This window comes from Lepus europaeus, chromosome 3 (genome assembly GCF_033115175.1).
Source record: "Lepus europaeus isolate LE1 chromosome 3, mLepTim1.pri, whole genome shotgun sequence".
In the NCBI taxonomy this organism is placed as follows: domain Eukaryota; kingdom Metazoa; phylum Chordata; class Mammalia; order Lagomorpha; family Leporidae; genus Lepus; species Lepus europaeus.
In genome coordinates this window covers 1282813-1306050 of record NC_084829.1, presented here as the reverse complement: position 1 = coordinate 1306050, position 23238 = coordinate 1282813, and the positions used below count along the sequence as shown (strand labels likewise).

General features: G+C 51.6%; 1 protein-coding gene across 2 annotated transcripts in view; it reads left to right on the top strand.

Annotated features, from left to right (window-relative positions):
• Positions 1 to 23238, top strand: part of EXOC2 (exocyst complex component 2) — a 211867-nt gene that overhangs the window by 168139 nt on the left and 20490 nt on the right. Inside the window, exon 24 of one of the 2 annotated variants that reach the window (XM_062183810.1) lies at positions 22351 to 22406. In XM_062183810.1, the coding sequence (XP_062039794.1) occupies positions 22351 to 22406 (56 nt within the window). Of the gene's footprint in view, positions 1 to 2053; positions 2149 to 22350; positions 22407 to 23238 lie in introns of those variants that run through there. The other variant, XM_062183824.1, reaches the window with a different exon arrangement.

The following is a 23238-nucleotide window of genomic DNA, read 5'->3' as shown; positions in this document are numbered from 1 at the left end:
TTTTTTTACTATATGTTTATTTTAGAGCTAGCGGGGTGCGGGGGGGCAAGCAAGCCAGCTCCCATCCGCTGATTCACTCCTGTACGACCACAACAGCCAGGGCTGGGCCAGGCCCAGGCTGGAACCAGGAACTCGGTTCAGGTCTCCCACAATGGTGACAGGAACTCAGATGGTTGGCCCAGCACCACGCCTCCCAGCGTCTGCATGAGCCCGAAGCTGGGACGCAAACCCAAGCACTCTGGTGTAGGACGTGGGCGTCTTAGCCTGTGTCTCCACTACGAGGCTGAACGCTGAGATGGAGACTCTCAGCAGAGCGCCAGATGGCCGAGTGAGCAGTTTCTCACCCAGTAGTTGTCAGGGAAGGTGACCTTGGGTCACTAGGTAGGGGAAAGGTTACCAAAAACAACACATGGGGTACCCATTTGGAGAAAACTGGTTATTGTAGAAACACATACAATACCAGAGGCCTCCGAAACAGGGTTGCACCTTTCCAAATTCATTCTGAAGACCATCTGGACCTCCCAGAAGTCTAAGGGCACCATTAGGAGATGGTGGGGGCTTTTCTCAGCGGCCTGCTCTCTTCTCTGCGGGTGGAGTGTGTTGGCACTGGTGACGTGGGTGTTCCCCTCGCTCCCGCCGTGCCGCCTGGGTCCCGTGTGTTCCTGTCGCTGAGCGGCTCGGCCCCTCGTGCTGCCTGCTCTTGGTCGGCAAAGCTGCCACGTGCGTGGTCTCCATCTTTGAAGGGAGACGTCTAATCTGTAAGGAAATGCGTGGTTAATTCCTGGGGTCGTTCTTAATTTCACTAAAATGTGTCATGAGGTAGATTTTGATGGTCTTGTATTTCATAAAGAAGGTCAATCCTAGTTGGTCATCCTGTTTTTAAAAAAATTATAGCTTCATTATTCAAGTTCATTTTCTTCCCCCAGCATTTTTTCTGTTTTTTAAACAGTTTAGTAGTGCTGTAAAACCGTTTGTGCAGTCTTTGGACATTTGGTTATAATTTTTTTATCTGCCAAGGATTTTTCAATAAAGCTAAATTTTGGCTCTAATGGTCTTAAATGTGAAATTTATTAACCTTGAGGTGACCTGTGGCCTACATATTTTCTTCATTGCATATCTTATCTGCTGAAATATTTATTATGTATTAAATTGATAGCTGTAAACTATGCTGTTTGGGTAACTGAACGTGCCATTGTGCAAAAACAGTCTAAGTCATTTAAGAAAGCTTTTTATTAAGGAAATTTTCAGACATCTACCAAAATAGAACAGCATAGCAAGTCCCCGTTGACCTGTTTGCCAGCTTCAGCGGTTGTCAGCTCGTGACCACGCTTGTTCTGTCTGTACCCCGTTTCTCCCCCCTGTACCCCGTTTCTCCCAGTGCCCCCAGAATCTCTCAGGCTGTTCTGAAGTAAATCCAGCTGCTGGATCCTTCCATCCACACCCTCACCTTTTCTCCAAGATGCGTAACCGTCAAACCCTTGTAACTGAGCAGTAATTCCTTCATTCCCTCAGATAGCCAGTCTGAGTTCACATTCTCATGGAAACGTTATAGAAGGTTTGTTCCCATCAGGATTTAATCCAGGTCAGTGTGTTGTGCTTTTGGTTGGTAAGTCTCTTACAGTTTTTCTAAATTCTGTGATCCCGGTTCAGCTCGTGTGTCCAATAAATCCGGTTCTCAGTTCTGTAGGTTTCCTCACATTCTGGATTTTTCCCATTGCTTCCTGGTGGTGTCATTGAGCAGGCCTCTCTGTGCCTGCTGTTTCCTGTAAGTGTGTGGCTGATAAATAGCTTTACCAGTTTTAGGACTGATTTTGTTTCATGTTATTTGCTTCTACCAGTCAGTATGTAGTGCTCGGTTATCTCTGTGATACTAAGATTGGAAATTGGACTCCGTTGTTATCAGCGTGGCCCGCCCGTTAGAAGTTGTCCGCAGACATTTCATCTAACAGATTTAGCACCGTTACTGATTTTTCCCGTAATCTGTTTCTTACCATGGGTTGGAAAATAATGAATTTCAGCTGGAACACTAAATTAAAAAATGTTTTTTCCCCAGCCCTGGTTACTCGGGAGTGCAGTTCCTCCAGGAAGAGCAGAAGCGATGCTCGATTGCTGGTGCGGTCGTTTCCAGAATGAACTGGTTCTCTAGCTTTTGCAAAGGTCGTGAATGAAGGTTCTTTTTAATTCTTAAAAAATAACCCCTGGTGTGAAAGTAGTGCATGAGCTTGAATTCGCCGTAGCATTTGCAGCCACGTCACTGATGGCACTGTGCGCCCCTTGGGCAGGGCCCCGGGGTCTCTTGGCACCTGCTCCGCCTGCTGCAGGTGCGGCCTCCCCGCGCACTGCCCCGTGTCCTGTGCTCTCTGTGGCTTCCTCATGCTGATGGGAAGGAGCGAGAGCGTATCAGACGCAAAGATCTTCCTCGCTCTGCACTCTTACTCTTTCACACTGAGTGTCAGCCTCCCCCCACCACGTACCCCCACGCATTTGGTCATCTCACTCCCGTTGACTCTCGTCCGGAAGTGCGTTCTACCTTGCAAGCCGTGTTAGCCGCAGTCACATCCATCCAGTGTCTCCCCCCTTCCAGGGTCCCACTGCTTCTGCCCGGGAACCCCACGGCAGCCAGCCCCGCTCCTGCCACACAGATGGGGCCACCGCTGCGCTCTGCAGGGTCTGCCGGTTAGCAAGGCTTTGGGACAGGCGTGCTCTGGCATGGTCCTGCACCTGTGTTATGACACTTCGGCTTCTGTGGAAAGTGTTGGGGATTTTTTTTCCTCTCACTTTACCTGATTTTGTTTGTCTAATTCTAGATCTGAGAGGCTCTTTCCAGAATTCACTGACAGGCTTTCCAGCGTGAGCAAACACCGAGCTAACAGGCGGCAGACCCTTGGGTGTGCACCGCCACCCTGGCCTTCTTGGCTCCACCCCAGTCTGATTGTTTCCTTCTGGCCTTGGCTGCACCGAGGTCAGTGTGAGCACTGAGATCTGTAAGTGTTCGTCTGCAGCAGCTCGCTCTGAGGACTCGCCAGGGCGCCCTGGGCCTGCCCGGAAGAGCTGGGAAGCCTCAGGCGCCCCACACTTGAGGCCCGGGGTCCCAGCTCGGGCAGCCCAGCCGCTCGCCCCTGTTTGCCTGGGGGCCCGTGCAGTGATGTAACTGGCCAAGCTCAACGGCCATTGTGTCTTCATAGCCTGGGAGTTGCCTTGCCATCCTGGTGCCGGTGAAGGGCCGGCCGTGCTCGCACCCCTCGGTGGTTTGGATGCCTCCATGCCCTGGTTAGAGATGAGAGCGAGTGAAGTGCGGGTGGGGTGTCCCGGTCTCTCTCCTGCACACTGTTCCCGATCGTTACTTTGAACTGGAAGATGGTGGCGAGTGTGCGGCCCCGTTATTGGTGACGTGCGTCACGGTCGAAAGCTGGGGTTCAGATGGTTCGCAGATGTTACGCTTGTCTCTCCTACAAAATTCTAACTCCCCATCAAAGGGCCTTCATGTTTTAGTCCCTGGCCAACAGGATCTGTAGGATTCAAGTAACAACGGTGAAACTCAGCACCAACAAGCTGACTGAAGCAAACCCTCCCGGCGGCTTTGCGCTCAGGAGAGCCCCTGGCGCGGGGCGTGGGGTCTCCGTGACCGACGTGGCCGTGCCTGCTGAGCCGGGCAGCTCTGCGTGCACAGACGCTCTGGTGAGAGAGACAAGAAGCCCCAGCTGTTCTACTCCCAGCGCTCACGTCCCTAACCTGCCTTCCTAGTCATGAGCCAGTGTGTGTGTTTCTTAATTTCTTTGTGTTTCTGGGGGGTGATGAACTCGGGACGGTGGAAATTAATTCCTAGAGCTAAGGTGGACACTGTGTGTCATGTGTCTGTCCTTCCTGCCGTTAACGACCATGCGTCTGTTTATAGCATGGGACTCGGTAGAGCCAGATAGGTTAGTTTCATCAAAAACACCATTTGAATGCTTCTCTTGTGGACAGAACTGAAAGAGAAAGGCTTTGAGCACTGGTAACTTAGGGGTAAGCCTCACTGCTCGTCATTCTCCAGCTTTTCGTGTGCACGGGTCTGGTCCTTGGCTCCTCTCGCTTCCTCTTCACAAACCTGCAGGACCCCTGCATCCTTGCTGGGACCCCACCTCTTCCGCTCCCCCTGCGTCAGCCTCCTCCTCTCCTGGACACCGTGTGCAGCTGGTGTCCTGGTTCTCTGTCCCTGAGTCCGTCCCCAGGCAGAGCTTCCCAGAGGAGCCGTCTTCCTCCCCCAGGAGAGCCTGCAGCACAGCGCAGCTCAGAACCACGCTCGGGGGCACGGGACAGGCAGGCGGGCGTGTGCACTGCAGTAGGAGATGAACACCTGGGAGAGCGCAGGAAGACCACTAAGCCACCTCCCCTCTGAGCTCACGAACGCCCTCCCCTCTACGTCTCTCCCAGCACCAGGACGGGGCCCCAGGGAGAAAGGCACTTAGTGGAGGACGGGCTGGCTTCAGCCTTCCCGCCGCCACCCTTGGTGAGCGGCAGGAGCCGATCAGATGCGTCGTTGTCAGCATGCAGGTGGAACGCTTTCTGAGTATTTTTAAAATAACAATCTTTTGACCGTTTCCTAAGAGTCCACATAGAAGAGAGACTCGCAGTCCTGGGAGGAATGAGACTGAACACACTCCCGCCTTGTCGTTGAGGCTGAGGCCGGGTGACCTGTTCTAAGGTCCTGGAGCAGCATCTGGTGGAAAACCCAGGACTCGGCCTTCTGCCTCCTCACCGCTGTCCAGAAATACGTTTATTAAACAATGACCAAGCTAATAATGTGCTAGACTCGACACCATATAAACAGCACAAACATTGTCAGTGGCTGGGTTTTAAGTGTTTGGAACAAGATACAGCCAAGGAGTATGGGAGCAAATTAAAGACAATGTTAGTAAAATCCTTTTATTACACAGACTATTTACTTGGAATATGGAGTCTTTTGGGGATCAATTTGCTTCAATTTGGTGGTAATATCTCATACTAGTAATCAAGATTTTTGAGTGACAACCAAAGTAAATTCATAAATATGACTTGAAGCATCCATTTTTCTTTCTTGGAATTGCTGCCATTTCTGGCTGTCAGTGCTGTGACAGCCTGTGATTAGAACGCATGCAGCAAGCTTGTGAGGTGAAGGGCGTTAATGGTGGGGTTTTATGAAATCATAGAAAGCCACCTCCACTGACTTTTAAATATGATGGTAGGAAAGAAGTGAATATTCTTGTACCCTACGGTTGGGTGGTATTAATGAAAAGAAAATTGCTATATATTCTTGGGGATTTTTTCTTCTTCTTTTAAAACAATTTTTAAAAATTTGGGAGGCGGGGGGAGGGGGAAGGAGAGAGGGTGCGAGAGAGCGCGCGCGAGAGCTCCTGTCTATTAATTTACTACCCCAGATATCTGAAGCAGTCAGGGCTTGAACTCCATCCAGGGCTCCCATGAGGGTGGCAGGGACTGGAGGCCTAGGCCATCGCTGCCGTCTTCTAGCAGGAAGCTGGAGCCGGGAGCAGAGGGGGTGTCCAGCCTCAGCACCCCTCTGTGAGACACGGGCATCTTAAGGCTGGACCGAAAGCCTAACTACTCTTCTTTTTTATTTTCCTTGTTTTTTGGTTTGTGCTATGGCTCCTGTTTATACTCTGCTAAGGAAGCAAAGTGCAGAAATTTTTTTTCTTTTTCAAGCTAGAGCTGGGCTACTTGTGGACCCGGGAGCACGCAGACCAGTGCAGCCCTGCGGCAGTCCCCACGGGCAGACAGGCCAGCACTTGAAAGATCCCTGGGCTTGCTTGCCGTGACCCAGTCCCATTCCACTCTGCTCGTGAGAAAAACGAGCGTTCATTCCCACCAAGAGGCGTGACCAGCTGGATCCACATCAGCTCCGTTTGGAATAGCTGGAAATTGGGAGCGACCGTCCATGAGCAGGAGGATGAGTGAGTGCCTCACGAGATGGTCACGGCGTACAGTTCTGTGCCGTAGCGAAGACAGTCACGCTCCCCACGTGCAGCAGCCCACACCGTTCTCACAGGTGGGAGTGTTGGGAGGAAGCAGCCAGCCACGAAAGCGAGCGTCCCACTCACCTCCGGTGATCCTGAGCCGGCACGGCCAGCCTCTGAGGACCGAGGCCAGGATAGTGATCACCCTTTGGACAAGGAAGCAGCACAGCGGGTCTGCTGGGATGCTGGAAATAGAAATTCTGTGTCACAAAAGTGAAACCGAGTCAGGTTGTGTATGTAAGGTGCGGGCACTGTACCTTATGTAATTCTGCTTGGTTTTAAGAGAGATGGGAAACAGCATCAGTCAACCTGAAAATTTTGACAGTGGGTTGGTAACCGGAGCCCATTACGCACCTCTTGCGGATACTCTTCCAAACCGCTGGGTCATTGTTTCTTAGCTACAGAAGCCCCTAGAGCCAGTGTCCAAATACAGTGAACTTAAAGATGGACCCTCAGTCATTTCAACTTCAGTTCTGACCCACTTTTTATACTGCTGACCAGCAAGCTGACTATAAATAATTGTGGATTATTATCTCGTCCTCTCTGCTCCCTGGGGAAGGATTTGGGTGCTGTACCCACGGAAGCCTGGCCCGGCCCTGTGGACCGTGCCATGAGCTAACCAGCTCCTGCTGCTTCCCACTCTCCCCCACTCGGGTGGTCGGGAAGAATATGGAAGGAGCAGCTCTTTGAGGCTGGATCCCTGCGTGGCCACAGGAATCAGGCCCGTGTGACCTGCCTGGACGCAGCCGTGAGCAGCAAGTACACTGGCTGTTGCGTTAAGTGCTGAGATCGTTGGGTGGTTTTTAAGCTGTAACATATCTTAGCTGAACCACACGAGTAATTTTCTGTTTCCTCTTCATTTCTTCCTTTTCTGATATTTTTCTTAATTTTTGTACAGAGTTTTGTAAATTTTTATTTCATATATATTTTGGCGTATACAGAATACATTAACATTGTGGTGCATGTATTTATAAATTAGAAGTGACATCTTTATGTCACTAGAATCTTTCTGACACACACACACACACACACACATCAGGAGGCTCAGTCACTCTTTTACCTCTGATTTGAGCAATCAGAAACTTCCAAGACAGCTTTCCTGGACTGTGCATCCTGACAGCACAGTGCCTTGGTCATTGTGGAAGCCCCCACTCCAGGGAGCCCCTTTACAAGTGACTGGAGTCCGGTGCTCTGAGGATCCTGTGGGCCTGGGCGTTTGCTCAGCCAACGGCCTGCTTTCAGGTGCCTGTGGGGCTGCAGCCGCGATCCCGGCGCGCATGGCTGTAGGAACGGTGGGTCAGGGAACAGCATGGGTCATCACGGCTGCAGGGCTGGCCTTTTGAGGTTTTAAGTTTGTGCTGTTGAAAATGAAATACTAGGTCTGGTGCTATGGCATAGCGGGTAAAGCGCCACCTGCAGTGCCAGCATCCCATATGGGTGCCGGTTCGAGTCCCAGCTGCGCTACTTCCCATCCAGCTCTGCTATGGCCTGGGAAAGCAGTAGAAGATGGCCCAAGTCCTTGGGCCCCTGCACCCACGTGGGAGACCCAGAAAAATCTCCTGGCTTCGGATCTGTACAGCTCCAGCCATTGTGGCCATCTGGAGAGTGAACCAGCAGATGGAAGACCTCTCTCTCTCTCTGTAACTCTGCCTTTCAAATTAATAAATAAATCTTGAAAAAAAGGAAATGAAATATGAAATACTAACTTCGGTTTCTCTTAACCTGACAGATTTATTAAGGTATTTTCATTTGTTCTGTTTTAAAATAGCAGTATTTTATAGTTTAATTGTTACTTTTACAAGCATTATTGCATTTTGTCTTCCCTGTAATCCTTTTAGGGTAAGATACTGTTTTCCTTGTGTGGCAAATTTTTAAAATTTTGAGACTCAGGAAAGGCAATGACTTGCTGAAGGTACTAGAACTAAGCGCAGTGTTTCTGACTCCACGTTTTAACTATCATCCTCACCAGGAGATGTGTGTAGGGTATGGGAAATAGGTCAGGCCATAGGAGTAACCACAGGTGTCAGTTTGTGCATCCTAACATTTTGTAAAGATCTGAATTTAGGAAGCACTTTGGGCTTTCCTTTGTCCAAGGCGTCCAGCCAAGAACTGAGAGGGCCAGAGCTGCCGCCTGCCTGAAGTCCTGGCAATACAGCCCCAAAATCCACCCCCACAAGGGGCATGCGTGTGTGTGTGTGTGTGTGTGTGCGGCGCACACATGTGCCCCATTAACAAACAAGGGCTTATGATAGTTTCCAAGCCTGGCAGAGTTCTGATTGGATGATGGCGAATACCAGCAAGAGTCAGGTGGATGGTTGCATTTATTTTTGCATAACGAATCTGCCCCAAAGTTACACCAGCAGCAAATGTTGTAGAGTGACCAAAGCAAGCGTTGATACTTATGGAAGAGCAGCCCAGTAATGATTAATAAAATCCTCGAGAGCAACAATAAACAACTTCTAGAATTCAGGTATTTGAGTGAAGATTTTCTTACTAAGAAGTCAGAGGAACCAAGCCTGAGAATGGAATGGGGCCTCGCTCCTGCCCCTCGCCCGACTGGTCTTGCAGCCCCTGAGCCCGGGCATCCCAGTGTTGGCAGTCCTCAGAACAAAGTCCGAGGCTGGCATCACCGTCTGGAAGGGCAGGCACCCAGGAAGCAGCGTGGGAAAGGGCCCAGCTGTGCACAGGGCTCTCCTCCCTTCCTCCCGGCCTCCTCCGCAGGGTTCCCCGTGCCGGCAGGGCTGCGCTGGAACATCAGACAGATGTGCGGCTTGCACAAAGTGACATTTCTGAAAGATGTCTGTTTCTACCTACGTGTCTCTGTGAATGAGACTTTAAACCCTTGGTTAGCTACGGACTTTCCATATTTTCTCTGCCTTCAATTTTGTTACAATGCATTTTTTTTTTAAATTTCCTGTGGTTTAATGACTTAAACTTATGCTCTTAATAATTGGATTTCCTGTCATAAACTGTAGATGGGACTGTGTATTGAGGATAGAGACGATCGATGCCTTATTACCTCTTCCTGTGTTCCATGGTGATGAGTCCAGCAGTGCAGTGCGGTGACTGCTCCGTGACAGGAGCAGAACCACGCAGCGCTTCCCAGAGTCTGCAGAGCTCTGGCAGTGGGAGGGGAGCTTCCCGGTTTCCACTCACGGACTCACAGAGGCCACACAGCCAGGTGACAGTCCAGATTCGGCCTGAGCCATGCTTCTCACAAATACTTTAATTTCATTGAAATCATTATTGTTACTTAAGAAAAAAGACTTACTGGGATTTTGAAAATTGAGCAGTTACCCCCAAACCCACCTATGAAATACTCTGCCCGGGACTGGCCGTTCACGATGTATAACAAATGCTCGTTTGCATGTGTAGAATGGATCTTGTTTTCTTGTCACTTGCACTTTTCTACAATAAAAAAAAATGTCTTATTTGCCAAAAGACTAACCTGATAATAAGTATAATTTTGTCAGTCTTTGTTAAATTAACTTGCTACCTTTAAGCCCAAAATTTAGTCCATCAAGCTTATGAATGATGAAACTGACATTTTACACTAACTGCGTGAAGTGTCCCAAACTGTTGTATGTCGGGATAATTCATGGTCTGTTTTATACTTCATTCTTCAACTTCTTGTTTTTAAAGATTTGTTTTTTATTTGAAGGTCTGAGTTATAGAGAGAGAAGGAGAGACAGATAGAGATCTTCCATCTTCTGGTTCACTCAGATGACCACAAAATCCATTACTGGGCCAGGCTAAAGTCAGGAGCCAGAAACGCTATCTAGGTCTCCCACAAGGGTGGTAGTTGCCCAAGCACTTGGGCCATCCACTGCTGCTTTTCCTAGGCCATTAACAGGGAGCTTGCTTGGAAGTGGAGCAGCCAGGACACAAACCAGCACCCATTTGGGATACTGCTGTTGGAGGCAGTGGCTCTACCTGCTACACTACAGCTGTGGCCTGCATACTTTAACTTTTGAAATGAGAAAAATGAGAAGGGCAGTTGTTTCTCTTGCCTATAATTTGAGTCTTGAAAGCTGTTTGTGAAAGTTACAAATGCTGAACTCTTAAAAATAAAAATTGTTATCGAGGGAAAAAAACAACATGAAATCATTTCACTTATTTCCACTGCTGGTGATGTTTCTGTTAGCTAAAGGAGTGTTCCTATTCACACTGATCTTATTGATCAGTGGGAGAGTATATTGATTACATTAAAAAGGAAGGCGGGGGGAGGATCCTGGGATAGAAAACAGAAAGCTGTAGCGGCCAGAGCAGTTCTCGGGCCCTGCACCTGGAGGGCAGGCACCCTTCCTCAGGGTTCGGCTTAGAAGTTTGCTGCCTAGGAGGAGGCACTCAGCAACCTGAGAGCAAGTGTGCTAAGCCGTGAAGGCCTCTGTCCCAGCAGCTGCTGATCGTGCCGCAGGAGAGGCAGGCTTTTCTGTGTGGTCGACGCGGACAGACTTCCCGGGTGCCTTTGCTTAATGGGCAGTAACTTTGCTAGGCCTGCAGAGGCTAATTGAAGAGCTAATCACTTGACAAAACAACACCCCAAGTTCTTTCATGTATTCTTTCAGTTTGACAATAAAAAAAGTACATTGTGGGATATTTATAGTATTTTTGATCTATTTTTATCAGCAGACTAGGAGTAATAACTGATTTAGGGCACCGGGGTTAAAAACAGGAAATGTGGTTTATAAAGGAGGTAGTAGTAACTCCAGAGTTTCCAGAGCCCGGCTGCTCTGTGTTGACTGCGAGTGTCATCTTTCAAAACAACACGAGGCAGAGTCCCTTGCGTTTAAAAGAGCCGTCTGTCCAAGTGTGACAGGAAGTGCTTCATGGAAAGGTTTGCATTCTTGGTATAGGCACGGATGGAATCGTGGTTGTTTTCTGTAACTGCACGGTGCCCTCCCTCCTCGACTCCTTTACACGTTTCATACAGTCAGAGTAGTAGGAGTCTTGTGTAACTTCTAGTAAGTTTCCTTTGACCTTTCTGTTTTGCTTAAAGTGTTGTTTTAATGAAAAGTTTTCTCAGGGAGGTTTTAAGAATGTTTGAAGCAGACTAGTAAATAGTGGAGGAGAAGCCTACCTGGAGGAGAAGCGTCTATTAGGGATACTATTACTTGTTGCAATCAGGGAATCCATGTTAAAACAGAAGGCATGGAGAAATAAGAGTGTCATTTTGAATGGCCTTTTGAGTGACAACCTGACAGAGTCCATCAAAAGTGAAAACCTGCCGACTCATCAATTGCACTTTCAGAAAGATTCCTTACAGAAATTATTCTGTCAGGACACAGGAACCTGTGTTCCTTGCAGAATTACAGTATCGAACACAGAAAGGTAACATCACTGTGCAACAGTCAGAGCTGGTTAGATGGGTCGTGACACACCCATGTTGGAGAATACCAGGCAGCTGCTGAGAATTTAAGGCAGGGTTGTCGTCTTAGAAGGATGGTCTGCTTAGAAGATGGGCCAGAGACCTTAACAGACACCTCAGCGAAGAGTACGGACACTCAGCATCAGACCTCACTAGGGATTTGTAACTGAAAACAGCCGTGAGGTACGAGAACACTCCTCTTAGCATGACCAAACCCAGAACACTGACAACACCAAGTGCTGCCAAGGGTGTTGAGCAACAGCAGCGTGGTTCACTGCGGGTGGGACTGCAGAACGGTCCGGCCGCTTGGGAAGACACGTGCGCAGACTCAGAAACGAAACGTGCCCTGACCGTAACATCCTGCAGCGGCGCTGTTTGACGTCCACCCAAAGGAGGTGAAAACTTGGACCTCTACGAAAACCTGCTCACAGCTGTCCCTAGCAGCCTTATTCATAGTTGGCAAGACTCCGGTAGGTGGTGTGAGCAGACAATAAAGTAGTACACTAAGCAGAGTCGAGCGCTCAGACCGCGAGAAGACTTGGAGGAAAGAAGCCAACAATGAAAAGCCTACGTGTTGGACAGTTGCAGCGACGTGGCGTGCGGGAGAGGGAAGGGAGCAGTGGCTGCTGGGAGCTAGCAGGGCGGGAAGGGTGAGGTAGAAGAGGGACACAGAGGGTTGTTCCTCAGGATACTGTGACGGCAGATACATGCCGTCACAACTTTGGCCGAATTTATAGAAGACACAACACCATGAGTGAACCCTCACGTCGACTGTGTCGCTGTAGGTGTGTCAGCTGTACAGACAGATCACGGCGGCGCGAGAGCTGACCCTGGGGGAGGCTCTGCTTGGGAGGGCCCGGGAGACAGAGCTCTGCAGCCGCTGGGCAGCCTTCTGTCTCCTCTTTCTGCGAATCGAAAACGTCTTTAAAAAATAAAGTGCATTAAAAAAGAGCTAGATTATGGGAAGGAATAACCAAGTGTGAAGGGGATGTGTAGTAGCCTCTCATTTCTTCAGGAAAGAAATGTATTACTAGGGACAAAGTCTGGAGGAATGTGCACCTCATTGTCAAAAGCTGTGATTCCTGGGGTGATGGGTGGAGGAGGGGCTTTTATGGATTATTATGTGAGCTTCCACTAAGTCGTTTTCGGGTTTATTTATTTATTTATTTATTTTTGTGATGACATTTGCTTTATCCAATTTTCAAAATACAAAAAGTTAAGAACAAAGATTTCATCAGTCCAGAATATTGGATATTCAGTTCTTTATTTTTTAAAAAATGATTTATTTATTTACGTGAGAGGCAAAGTTACAGGCAGAAAGAGAGGTCGTCCATCAGCTGGTTCCCTCCTCAAATGGCTGCAATGGCCAGAACTGGGCCGATCCGAAGCCAGGAGCCAGGAGCTTCTTCCAGGACTCCTAGGTGGTGTTTTTGTTTGTTTGTTTTGTTTTGTTTTTGTTTTTTGTAGCTGTTGTGAATGGGATTGATCTTAGAAGTTCTTTCTCAACCATGGCATTGTCTGTGTATACAAAGGCTGTTGGTTTTTATGCATTGATTTTAGTCCTGCCACTTTACCAAAGTCTTCTACGAACTCCAGTAGTCTCTTCGTGGAGTTCTTTGGATCCCCTAGATATAGAATCATGTCATCTGCAAACAGGGATAGTTTGACTTCCTCCTCCTCAATGTGAATCCCTTTGATTTCTTTTTCTTGCCTAATGGCTCTGGCTAAAATTTCCAGGACTATATTGAGTAGCAGTGGTGAGAGTGTGTATCCTTGTCTGGTTCTGGATCTCAGTGGGAATGCTCCCAACTTCTCCCCATTCAATATGACGCTGCCCATGGGTTTGTCATAAATTGCCTTAATTGTGTTGAGGAATGTTCCTTCTATACCCGATTTGCTTAGAGTTTTCATCGTGAAAGGGTGTTGTATTTTATCAAATGCTTTCTCTGCATCTACTGAGATAATCATATGGTTTTTGTTCTTCGATTTGTTAATATGATGTATGGGTGCAGGGGCCCAAGGACTTGTGGGCCATCTTCCCCTGCTTTCCCAGGTGCATTAGCAGAGAGCTGGATCAGAAGTGGAGCAGCTGGGACTCTTAACTGGTGCCCATATGGGATGCTGGCACTGCAGGTGGAGGCTTAACCTACTACACCACAGCGCTGGCCCCAAGATACTCAGTTCTTTAATGAAGACATTTCTCTCGAGTGGTCTACCTAGCAAATTTGTCTAAATTATTAATAATAAGAATCAAGTCTATCTGTATAGCACTGTGTAACTTACAAAGCGTCTCCGCTCCCCACATGTTAAAGAAAACCCGGAGCTCACATGAATGAACTGATTCGTCAGTGAAGATTTAACCCCAGGGCATTCCAATCCCAGCTGCATGTTTGGCGGTGGAAGCTACTGACTGCTAAGCACTGCTCCGTGAGACTGGCACATGAGGAGCGCGACTTCTCAGCAGGCGCTGTCTCCCTCCTCAGCACAGAAGCCCACCGGCTGCCTGCGTGGTTTCACCATTGGCCAGAACAGTTTGACCCTGGTTCCCTTCCTCAGTCTACCTTTTTGTTTTTGTTTTTGTTTTTTGTAGCTGTTGTGAAAGGGATTGATCTTAGAAGTTCTTTCTCAGCCATGGCATTGTCTATGTATACAAAGGCTGTTGGTTTTTATGTATTGATTTTAATCCTGCCACTTTACCAAAGTCTTCTACGAATTCCAGTAGTTCAGACAGAGTACTGATGTACTTCTGTATATTCCAGTAGTACAGATGAGAAGGCATCTGTCTCCCCTGTGCCTGACGGGCACTGGCTTTATTAAATCTGAGTGCGTGTCTACTCGAATACAAGGCGTGCCAAAGAGGAAGCGGCTCTGTGTGTGTGTGTGTGTGTGTGCGTGCGCGCATGCGTGGGAACGGCTGTGTGCCCAGAACTTGCAGTCATGTCTGGCATGTGACATGGGTGCCCAGCACATACTCTTAATAGTGAGCCTGTTCCCGAATCAGGCACCCTCCATACTTAAGAGGAGAAACCGACAAATACACCAGGAAAGAGGCTGCTGTTTTCGTTTTGACTGTGACCGTGAGCTCTCCGTGGCTGGAGAAGGGTGAGGCCGCGCTGGCTGACCGGGAGGAAGCCCACCTTGCGGGCTGCAGCCTGCCAGTCCTCGCTCAGAGTCGCCGCGGCCGCGTCCTCTCCAGGGGGAATTTCCACGCTCAGTGGCAGTCAAGGCCAACGCTGCGTGGGTGGGGACACTTGTCAGCTATCATGACACATTCTAATTTCATATTCAGAGAGTAGACACACATATTGCAAGTGTTTAGAAGCTGTTTCTCATTCCCTCGCTTAAATCACATGGAAAGTTGTGGGGGATTATCTAAGAATAACTTTTCAAAAACAATCCTACCACATCGTAGTAACGCGCTGCTCATTTGTGAGCTCCAAGGAGCCAGTGGGTCTGCCCTGTTTTCTCTGCGGACCCTGTGCACACCAAGAGTGTCTGGGCCACACGCTTGCCATTTCATGGCCCTGCCTGGGGAGCCCAAGCTGAGGCCCAGGACTCCGACACACCCACCGAGGGAGAGTTCTCCGTGTTCTCACCCATCCGGGCGTCCTCCCGAGCGTCTGGGCAGGGAGAGCCTTCACAGATACCCGGCGGGTTACGGCTGGAAGGACACCCTCGGCAAATCGCTCGGCAGAGAGAGCGTGTTTGGAAAGCGAGCAGCTCGGCCGCAGCATCACTGTTGTCTATCTTTATTCGAATGTTCACCTCAGAAGGCCTGTCGTCCTCCTCCTGAGCCCTCCAGAAGTCAGAGAGGCACGCTTTCCCCGGAACGTCTGCCCCTGTGACCTCCAGCATCTCCCCGGTGTCTGGCTGCGGCCATCATAGACTCCTACACGTGTTTAAGTTTTTCTCTTAAGTGTTCACTCACTTGTTCACTTAGTAATTTATTTAGATGATCGGGTCCTAAAAACTTAGTAGTCACTGAGACAGACGTGGTCTTTACCTTTTCTATTCCTTCTTGAATATTTTGTGAATACTTGCTCTGTGCCAGCCACTGTGACGCGTGTTAAGGATACAGAGGAGAGTGAGAGCTGACGGCTATGTTTGTGGAGTTCCTGGTCCAGTAGGGGAGGTCGATATCAATCAGTGGTCACACTGTGGGAGAGAGGGACATAGCTCCCCCAGAGGATGTAAGAGGTAATCCATGAGCAGCATCTAGAAATTCCAGGGCTGGAGGGTGGCAGCAGGAACCAGTCCGAGCACCTCCCCTTTCTTCAGTGCCCACTGTCTAGCGGGTGCACCCTTAGCCTCTTAAAAGCATTTCGTTTGTGGGGCCTGCACTAGTAGTGTAGTGCCTGTTCATGTTCCGGCTACTCCATCGGGATCCCGCATGTGTGTGCCAGTGCTGCTTCACTTCCAGTCCAACTCTCTGCTATGGCCTGGGAAAGCAGCAGACAATGGCCCAAGTCCCTGGCCCCTTGCAGCCTCCTGGGAGACCCAGAAGAAGCTCCTGGCTCCTGGCTTTTGCCTGGCCCAGACCTGACAGTTGTGGCCAGTGAACCAGCAGATGGAAAATTCTCTTTCCTCCCTCCCTCCCTTTCTGTCTCTCTCTCTTTCTGTCTCTCTGTCTCCCTCTATCTCTGCACCTCTGCCTTTCAAATAAAATAAATATATCTTCTTAAGAAAATCTTTCATTTAATAAAAGTTACTCAGTTTTACAAAGAGAAACTACAAAGAGCAGTTCCAAAACTTGTCCCGAGATGACCAATGAATGAGTGGCATGAGCTTTTAAGGTCCAGCCTAATTCAGCCTGTGTCCACTGCATCTCTCCCTTCAGGAGCAAGGTCTTCCCTAACTGTCGGGCATAGGTGATGTTCAGCCGTGCTCATCACAACCAGTGCGTGAGGTACGGCAAGAGCTCCATGGAAATCCTTGCTCCCAGGGAGCTTCATGTGAAACCACCAAGAGAGAGCGCCAGGAGAGGCAGGCCTTCCCCCACCGAGAGAGAGCGCCAGGAGAGGCAGGCCTTCCCCCACCGAGAGAGAGCGCCAGGAGAGGCAGGCCTTCCCCCACCGAGTGAGGGCGCCAGGAGAGACAGGCCTTTCCCCACCGAGAGAGAGCACAGGAGAGACAGGCCTTCCCCCACCGAGTGAGGGCGCCAGGAGAGACAGGCCTTCCCCCACCGAGAGAGAGCACAGGAGAGGCAGGCCTTCCCCCACCGAGAGAGAGCGCAGGAGAGACAGGCCTTCCCCCACCGAGTGAGGGCGCCAGGAGAGACAGGCCTTCCCCCACCGAGTGAGAGCGCCAGGAGAGGCAGGCCTTCCCCACCGAGAGAGAGCACAGGAGACAGGCCTTCCCCCACCGAGTGAGGGCGCCAGGAGAGGCAGGCCTTCCCCCACCAAGTGAGGGCACAGGAGAGACAGGCCTTCCCCCACCGAGTGAGGGCGCCAGGAGAGGCAGGCCTTCCCCCACCGAGAGAGAGCACAGGAGAGACAGGCCTTCCCCCACCGAGTGAGGGCGCCAGGAGAGACAGGCCTTCCCCCACCGAGAGAGAGCACAGGAGAGACAGGCCTTTCCCCCACCGAGAGAGAGCGCAGGAGAGACAGGCCTTCCCCCACCGAGAGAGAGCGCAGGAGAGACAGGCCTTCCCCCACCGAGTGAGGGCGCCAGGAGAGACAGGCCTTTCCCCCACCGAGAGAGAGCGCAGGAGAGACAGGCCTTCCCCCACCGAGTGAGAGCGCCAGGAGAGACAGGTCTTTCCCCCACCGAGAGAGAGGCAGGAGAGACAGGCCTTCCCCCACCGAGAGAGAGCGCAGGAGAGACAGGCCTTCCCCCACCGAGAGAGAGCGCAGGAGAGACAGGCCTTTCCCCCACCGAGTGAGGGCGCAGGAGAGGCAGGCCTTCCCCCACCGAGTGAGGGCGCAGGAGAGACAGGCCTTCCCCCACCGAGTGAGGGCGCCAGGAGAGGCAGGCCTTCCCCCACCGAGTGAGGGCGCAGGAGACAGGCCTTCCCCCACCGAGTGAGGGCGCAGGAGAGACAGGTCTCTTCCCCCACCGAGTGAGGGCGCCAGGAGAGGCAGGCCTTCCCCCACCGAGTGAGGGCACAGGAGAGACAGGCCTTCCCCCACCGAGAGAGAGCGCAGGAGAGACAGGCCTTTCCCCCACCGAGAGAGAGCGCCAGGAGAGGCAGGCCTTCCCCCACCGAGTGAGGGCGCAGGAGAGACAGGCCTTCCCCCACCGAGTGAGGGCGCCAGGAGAGGCAGGCCTTCCCCCACCGAGTGAGGGCGCAGGAGAGACAGGCCTTCCCCCACCGAGAGAGAGCGCAGGAGAGACAGGCCTTTCCCCCACCGAGAGAGAGCGCCAGGAGAGGCAGGCCTTCCCCCACCGAGTGAGGGCGCAGGAGAGACAGGCCTTCCCCCACCGAGTGAGGGCGCCAGGAGAGGCAGGCCTTCCCCCACCGAGTGAGGGCGCAGGAGAGACAGGCCTTCCCCCACCGAGTGAGGGCGCAGGAGAGACAGGCCTTCCCCCACCGAGTGAGGGCGCCAGGAGAGGCAGGCCTTCCCCCACCGAGTGAGGGCGCAGGAGAGACAGGCCTTCCCCCACCGAGTGAGGGCGCAGGAGAGACAGGCCTTCCCCCACCGAGTGAGGGCGCAGGAGAGACAGGCCTTCCCCCACCGAGTGAGGGCGCCAGGAGAGGCAGGCCTTCCCCCACCGAGTGAGGGCGCAGGAGAGACAGGCCTTCCCCCACCGAGAGAGAGCGCCAGGAGAGACAGGCCTTCCCCCACCGAGTGAGGGCGCAGGAGAGACAGGCCTTCCCCCACCGAGTGAGGGCGCAGGAGAGACAGGCCTTCCCCCACCGAGTGAGGGCGCAGGAGAGACAGGCCTTCCCCCACCGAGTGAGGGCGCAGGAGAGACAGGCCTTCCCCCACCGAGTGAGGGCGCAGGAGAGACAGGCCTTCCCCCACCGAGTGAGGGCGCAGGAGAGACAGGCCTTCCCCCACCGAGTGAGGGCTCCAGGAGAGGCAGGCCTTCCCCCACCGAGTGAGGGCGCCAGGAGAGACAGGCCTTCCCCCACCGAGTGAGGGCACAGGAGAGACAGGCCTTCCCCCACCGAGTGAGGGCGCCAGGAGAGACAGGCCTTCCCCCACCGAGTGAGGGCGCAGGAGAGGCAGGCCTTCCCCCACCGAGTGAGGGCGCCAGGAGAGACAGGCCTTCCCCCACCGAGTGAGGGCGCAGGAGAGGCAGGCCTTCCCCCACCGAGTGAGGGCGCCAGGAGAGACAGGCCTTTCCCCCACCGAGAGAGAGCGCAGGAGAGACAGGCCTTCCCCCACCGAGAGAGAGCGCAGGAGAGACAGGCCTTCCCCCACCGAGTGAGGGCGCAGGAGAGACAGGCCTTCCCCCACCGAGTGAGGGCGCAGGAGAGACAGGTCTCTTCCCCCACCGAGAGAGAGCGCCAGGAGAGGCAGGCCTTCCCCCCACCGAGAGAGAGCGCAGGAGAGACAGGCCTTCCCCCACCGAGTGAGGGCGCCAGGAGAGGCAGGTCTCCCCCAGTACTGCACACGGCAGTCAGACTGGATGTGGCCCCTGCACTGGCTGCTTGCTGTTGTCATCTTGTGACATTCAAGTCCAACTGTTAAGCAATTCCCATGCCCCTCAAAGGAACGTCACCTACAAACCAGGATCTGCCGCAGCTCGATGACAGCCCTGACACAGCCATGGCGTTGGAACTCACGAGGAAATCCACGTGCCTTTTCCAGTCACCACAACTTGTGCTGAATGCGCTGTGCCTGCACTGAGTTGACAGCAGGCTCCTTCCCACTGCACTCTGGGCTCCCTAAGGGCTGGGGGGCGGGGGGGGGGGGGCTTCATATCCCACCACCTGGTGGTGTCTAGCACATGATCGATTCACAGTAAATGTTTGAAGAATGAGGGGAAAAATACATTTTCCTAACACCTTTGTTAGCAAAACAGATATAATAATCTCTGCATTATTATAATAATCTCTACCCTGAGAGGCGTCACAGGGTAGGCAGTTGCCTGAAAGGTCGTGTATAATTAGTATTTCGGTAAGCCAGAATTCAAATCCCAGCTCTTCCTTTTGTCACCTGATTGAACTTGAACACAACTATCAACCATTAATGTGGATAATATTAAAATTAGGATAAAGTGCAGTGGGAAGAGAACCGACTTCTACCACCAAAATTAACCACACGTGGTCCCTTTGTCATGGTCACAGTTGCTTGGAAAACGGTGCCAGGCGTGGGCATTTGCCTCAGCAGTTGCAATGCCCACATCCCACTGGAGGCCTGGATTCATGTCCTTGCTCTGCTTTCCGTCCAGCTTCCTGTTCAGCCTGGCTGGCGCTCCTGGCTCCTGGCTCCTGGCTCCGCCTGGCCAGTCCTCAGTGCTGTGGCCGTCTGGGGAGTACGTCAGCAGATGGAAGATCCGTCTCTCTCTCTCGTTCACTAGCTCTGCCTTCCAAATAAAGAAATACGAAAATAGCGCCATAACCCAAAGTTAGATTCTGGTCCAGGGGCCCTTGAAACTTAATCCCTGCTTCACCCTGCTGCTCCCTGCAGGGCCTCGGCCTCGGGACGGCACATGTAGGGCCAGGTCTCCTCTGACAGCTCAGGGGCCTCTGGGGTGTTATCCTCCCCGTGTCCTGCTTTCATCGCACACAGACACACACACACCCCGAAAGGCCGCGAGACACACCCAGCCTCATGTTCCGACGCTGCTCTGGTCTTGGTCAACTCTTATTATTTAGATCTGGAGCATCCACAGTCCTCCCTCAGTGTCCAAGAACAAACACACCACAGCCTGCAGATGCTGGAGTCCAGGGCTGGGGAACCTTTTTTCTTTTATATAAAACTTGCAGGCCCTACAAAATTATCAGCTTAAAAATTAGCCTGCCGTAGAGTTACTGAATTTCAGGTCCCTTGAGAGGCATCAACTGATTTGACAGGCCTTATAGGGCCATGCATACAGGGGTCTTCAAAAACATCATGGGAAATGCCTATGAAAAACCTATGTGCAGATCTCCACTTTTCTTTTTGCACCAGAGCGAACTTCTCAGTTCAGTGGACAGGGTGTCCATGAACTTTCTGAAGTGCCCCGTGCAGGTGTGTGCCATGTGTACATGGGCACGTGGTTGGGAGCCCTGAGCCAGAGCTGCACGTCTCTGTGCCTTGCACACACGCCTGGAGGGCTGCTCAGGAGTGAGAGCAGGGCAGGGCCCCCCGTGCTCCGCCTGCAGCAGGGGCAGACCACGGGGCCCTCTGTGTGGCTTTCCTCTGACAGGAAGACAGCTTCTCTGGTCCCCCAGCCAGTTTATTTCACTTTCACTTGCAGTAGGCCCCGTGCGCGCCTCTGCTCTCTGATCAGACGTCGTACTGTGCAGTCAGGAAGAGTCCATTAACTTCTGCATTTTATGTAATCACTCTGCACCCAGCTTTCTTGGCTTTTCATCAGCAAAATGGAGTTACTTCGTTTCCCAAAGAAACGTCGATGCAGCCGGTCCCTCGGAAGAGCAGCAGTGCACACACTGGACGCCATGGCGTGTGACAGAATCAACAGCTGGCGGTCATGTATTTGGAATCTGTCAGGGCGGATTTTAGTTCTTTTGATTTCTCCTTCAACTTTCCTAACTCATCAGCAGCACAGATGACATTCTGGGAGATTATTTTTTTTTTTAAGATTTTATTTATTTATTTGAGAGGTAGAGTTACAGTCAGAGAGAGGGAGAGACAGAAAGAGAGGTCTTCCGTCTGCTGGTTCGCTCCCCAAATGGCTGCAACGGCTGGAGCTGGGCCCATCCAAAGCCAGGAGCTTCTTCCGGGTCTCCCACGTGGGTGCAGGGGCCCAAGGACTTGGGTCATCTTCTGCTTTCCCAGGCCACAGCAGAGAGCTGGATTAGAAGTGGAGCAGCCGGGACTAGAACCGGCATCCATGTGGGATGCCGGCACTGCGGGCGGAGGCTTAGCCCACTATGCCACAGCACAGTCCCTGGGAGATTATTCTTCATGTTTACAGTTAGTCATGATTCTGCAACATGGAGTCTTCCCTGTTCTGTTGGGAAGGGATTCTTGGTGTGTGCAGTTATTTCTAGAAGGCATTCTGAAGTATCCAGTTCAAATGAATGTGTTCTGGACTTACAATAAAGCAACATTTTTCTTTTGCTTTTTGGCTCTCACGAAGTCATAGTCATGAAAGGTCTCGTGAGCGCTGTGAGTCCTGGGCCTTTGTATGCGCGGTCTCCTTTAACCCGCACTGCGCCCCTACAAGATAGGTGCAGTTTTTATACCCACTAGAGGAAGGGGATACTGACAGGGCTGTGGTCTTCCTGCCCAGAATCACACAGCTGGTAGGTATGAGATGGATGTGAGCCACAGCAGTGACTTAAGACCTTGCGCTCTTAAATCTGGTGTTCGGTAAAGAAGGCTTCATTAACCCTGAAAATCAGGAGCTTCCTTTGTCTGATCGCTAACTTGCTTTGCAGTCAGATTCAGCGAGGTTTGTGCAAAGCGTCTCCTGGAAACAGTTCCTTAAGATCGAGAGTGGTCTGACTTTCCCCTCGACGTGAGACGCTGTGGCAGACGTTCAGTGTAGGTTCTGTGGGCTTCGTTGGCCGTCCTGCCCCTGTCCCCTGCATTTTGTCTGTCGTCCCCGTAGTGGAGACATCGAGGGCTCCTGAAGTGGTTGTGAAGCCGGCGGATCAAGAGGGCACCAAGAGTGACGGAAGTGAGAAACCACGGAAGGCTCCAACCCTGTCTCCCCCACCGCCACTTTTTCTTGTCTTTCTTTTTCTTTTTTTTTTTTTTTGACTGGTATGAAAATCGTCCTTTCACCGTTTGGTTCTCAAAAGGAAATAGAGACTCTGTGTCTCCTTCAGAAAATCGCAAAGGCAGCAGCCGCGTGCGCAGCGATGCCGGCGGGAGGAGGGGGCTTGTGTCTCCACTCACTGTCTCCTTTCCCGCCCCATCTTGCTTTCAGGTGTCAGAAACTATTTAAAAGAAGCACTGGTGAACATAATTGCTGTGCACGCAGAGGTAAGCTGTCATTAGATGTTCCCGATACATATGGATAATGAAAAAGCAGAGAAGGAAATTTCACGGTTTTCATGGTGGTCTTTTTTCCCCTTCAGAATATATCTTAGGACACATAAATACAGCTCAACTTTCTGCCATGCGTTTGTTTAACCGTCTTCTTCTCTAATAAGTAAATCTGGGGTCAGTATTATGGCGTAGCAGATAAAGCTGCTGCCTACAACCCGGGCATCCCATATAGGCATGGGTTGGAGTCTTGGCTGCCCCACTTCTGTTCCAGCTCTCTGCTATGGCCTGGGAGAGCAGCAGAAGATGGCCCGAGTGCTTGGGCCCCTGCACCCACGTGGGAGACCCAGAAGAAGCTCCTGGCTCAGTCCTAGCCATGGCAGCCACTTGGAGAGTGAACCAGTGGATGGAAGATTCTCTCTCTCTCCCTCTCTCCCTCTCTCCCTCTCCCCCTCTCCCTCTCTCCCTCCCTCTCCCCCTCTCCCTCTCTCCCTCTCTCCCTCTCTCCCTCTCTTGCTCTCTCCCTCTCTCCCTCTCTCCCTCTCTCCCTCTCCCTCTCCCTCTCTCCCTCTCTCCCTCTCTCTCTCCCTCTCTCTCTCTCGCTCTCTCCCTCTCTCTCTCCCTCTCTCTCTCTCGCTCTCTCCCTCTCTCTCTCTCTCGCTCTCTCCCTCTCTCCCTCTCTCCTTCTCTCCTTCTCTCCACCTCTCCCTCTTTCCCTCTCTCTTTCTCTCTCTCTGTCTCCTCCCCAACTCTGAATTTCAAATAAATAAAATCTTTAAAAAATAAACAAATCTGTGAATATTTGAAAGGATGTTTTTCCAGGGTGGGT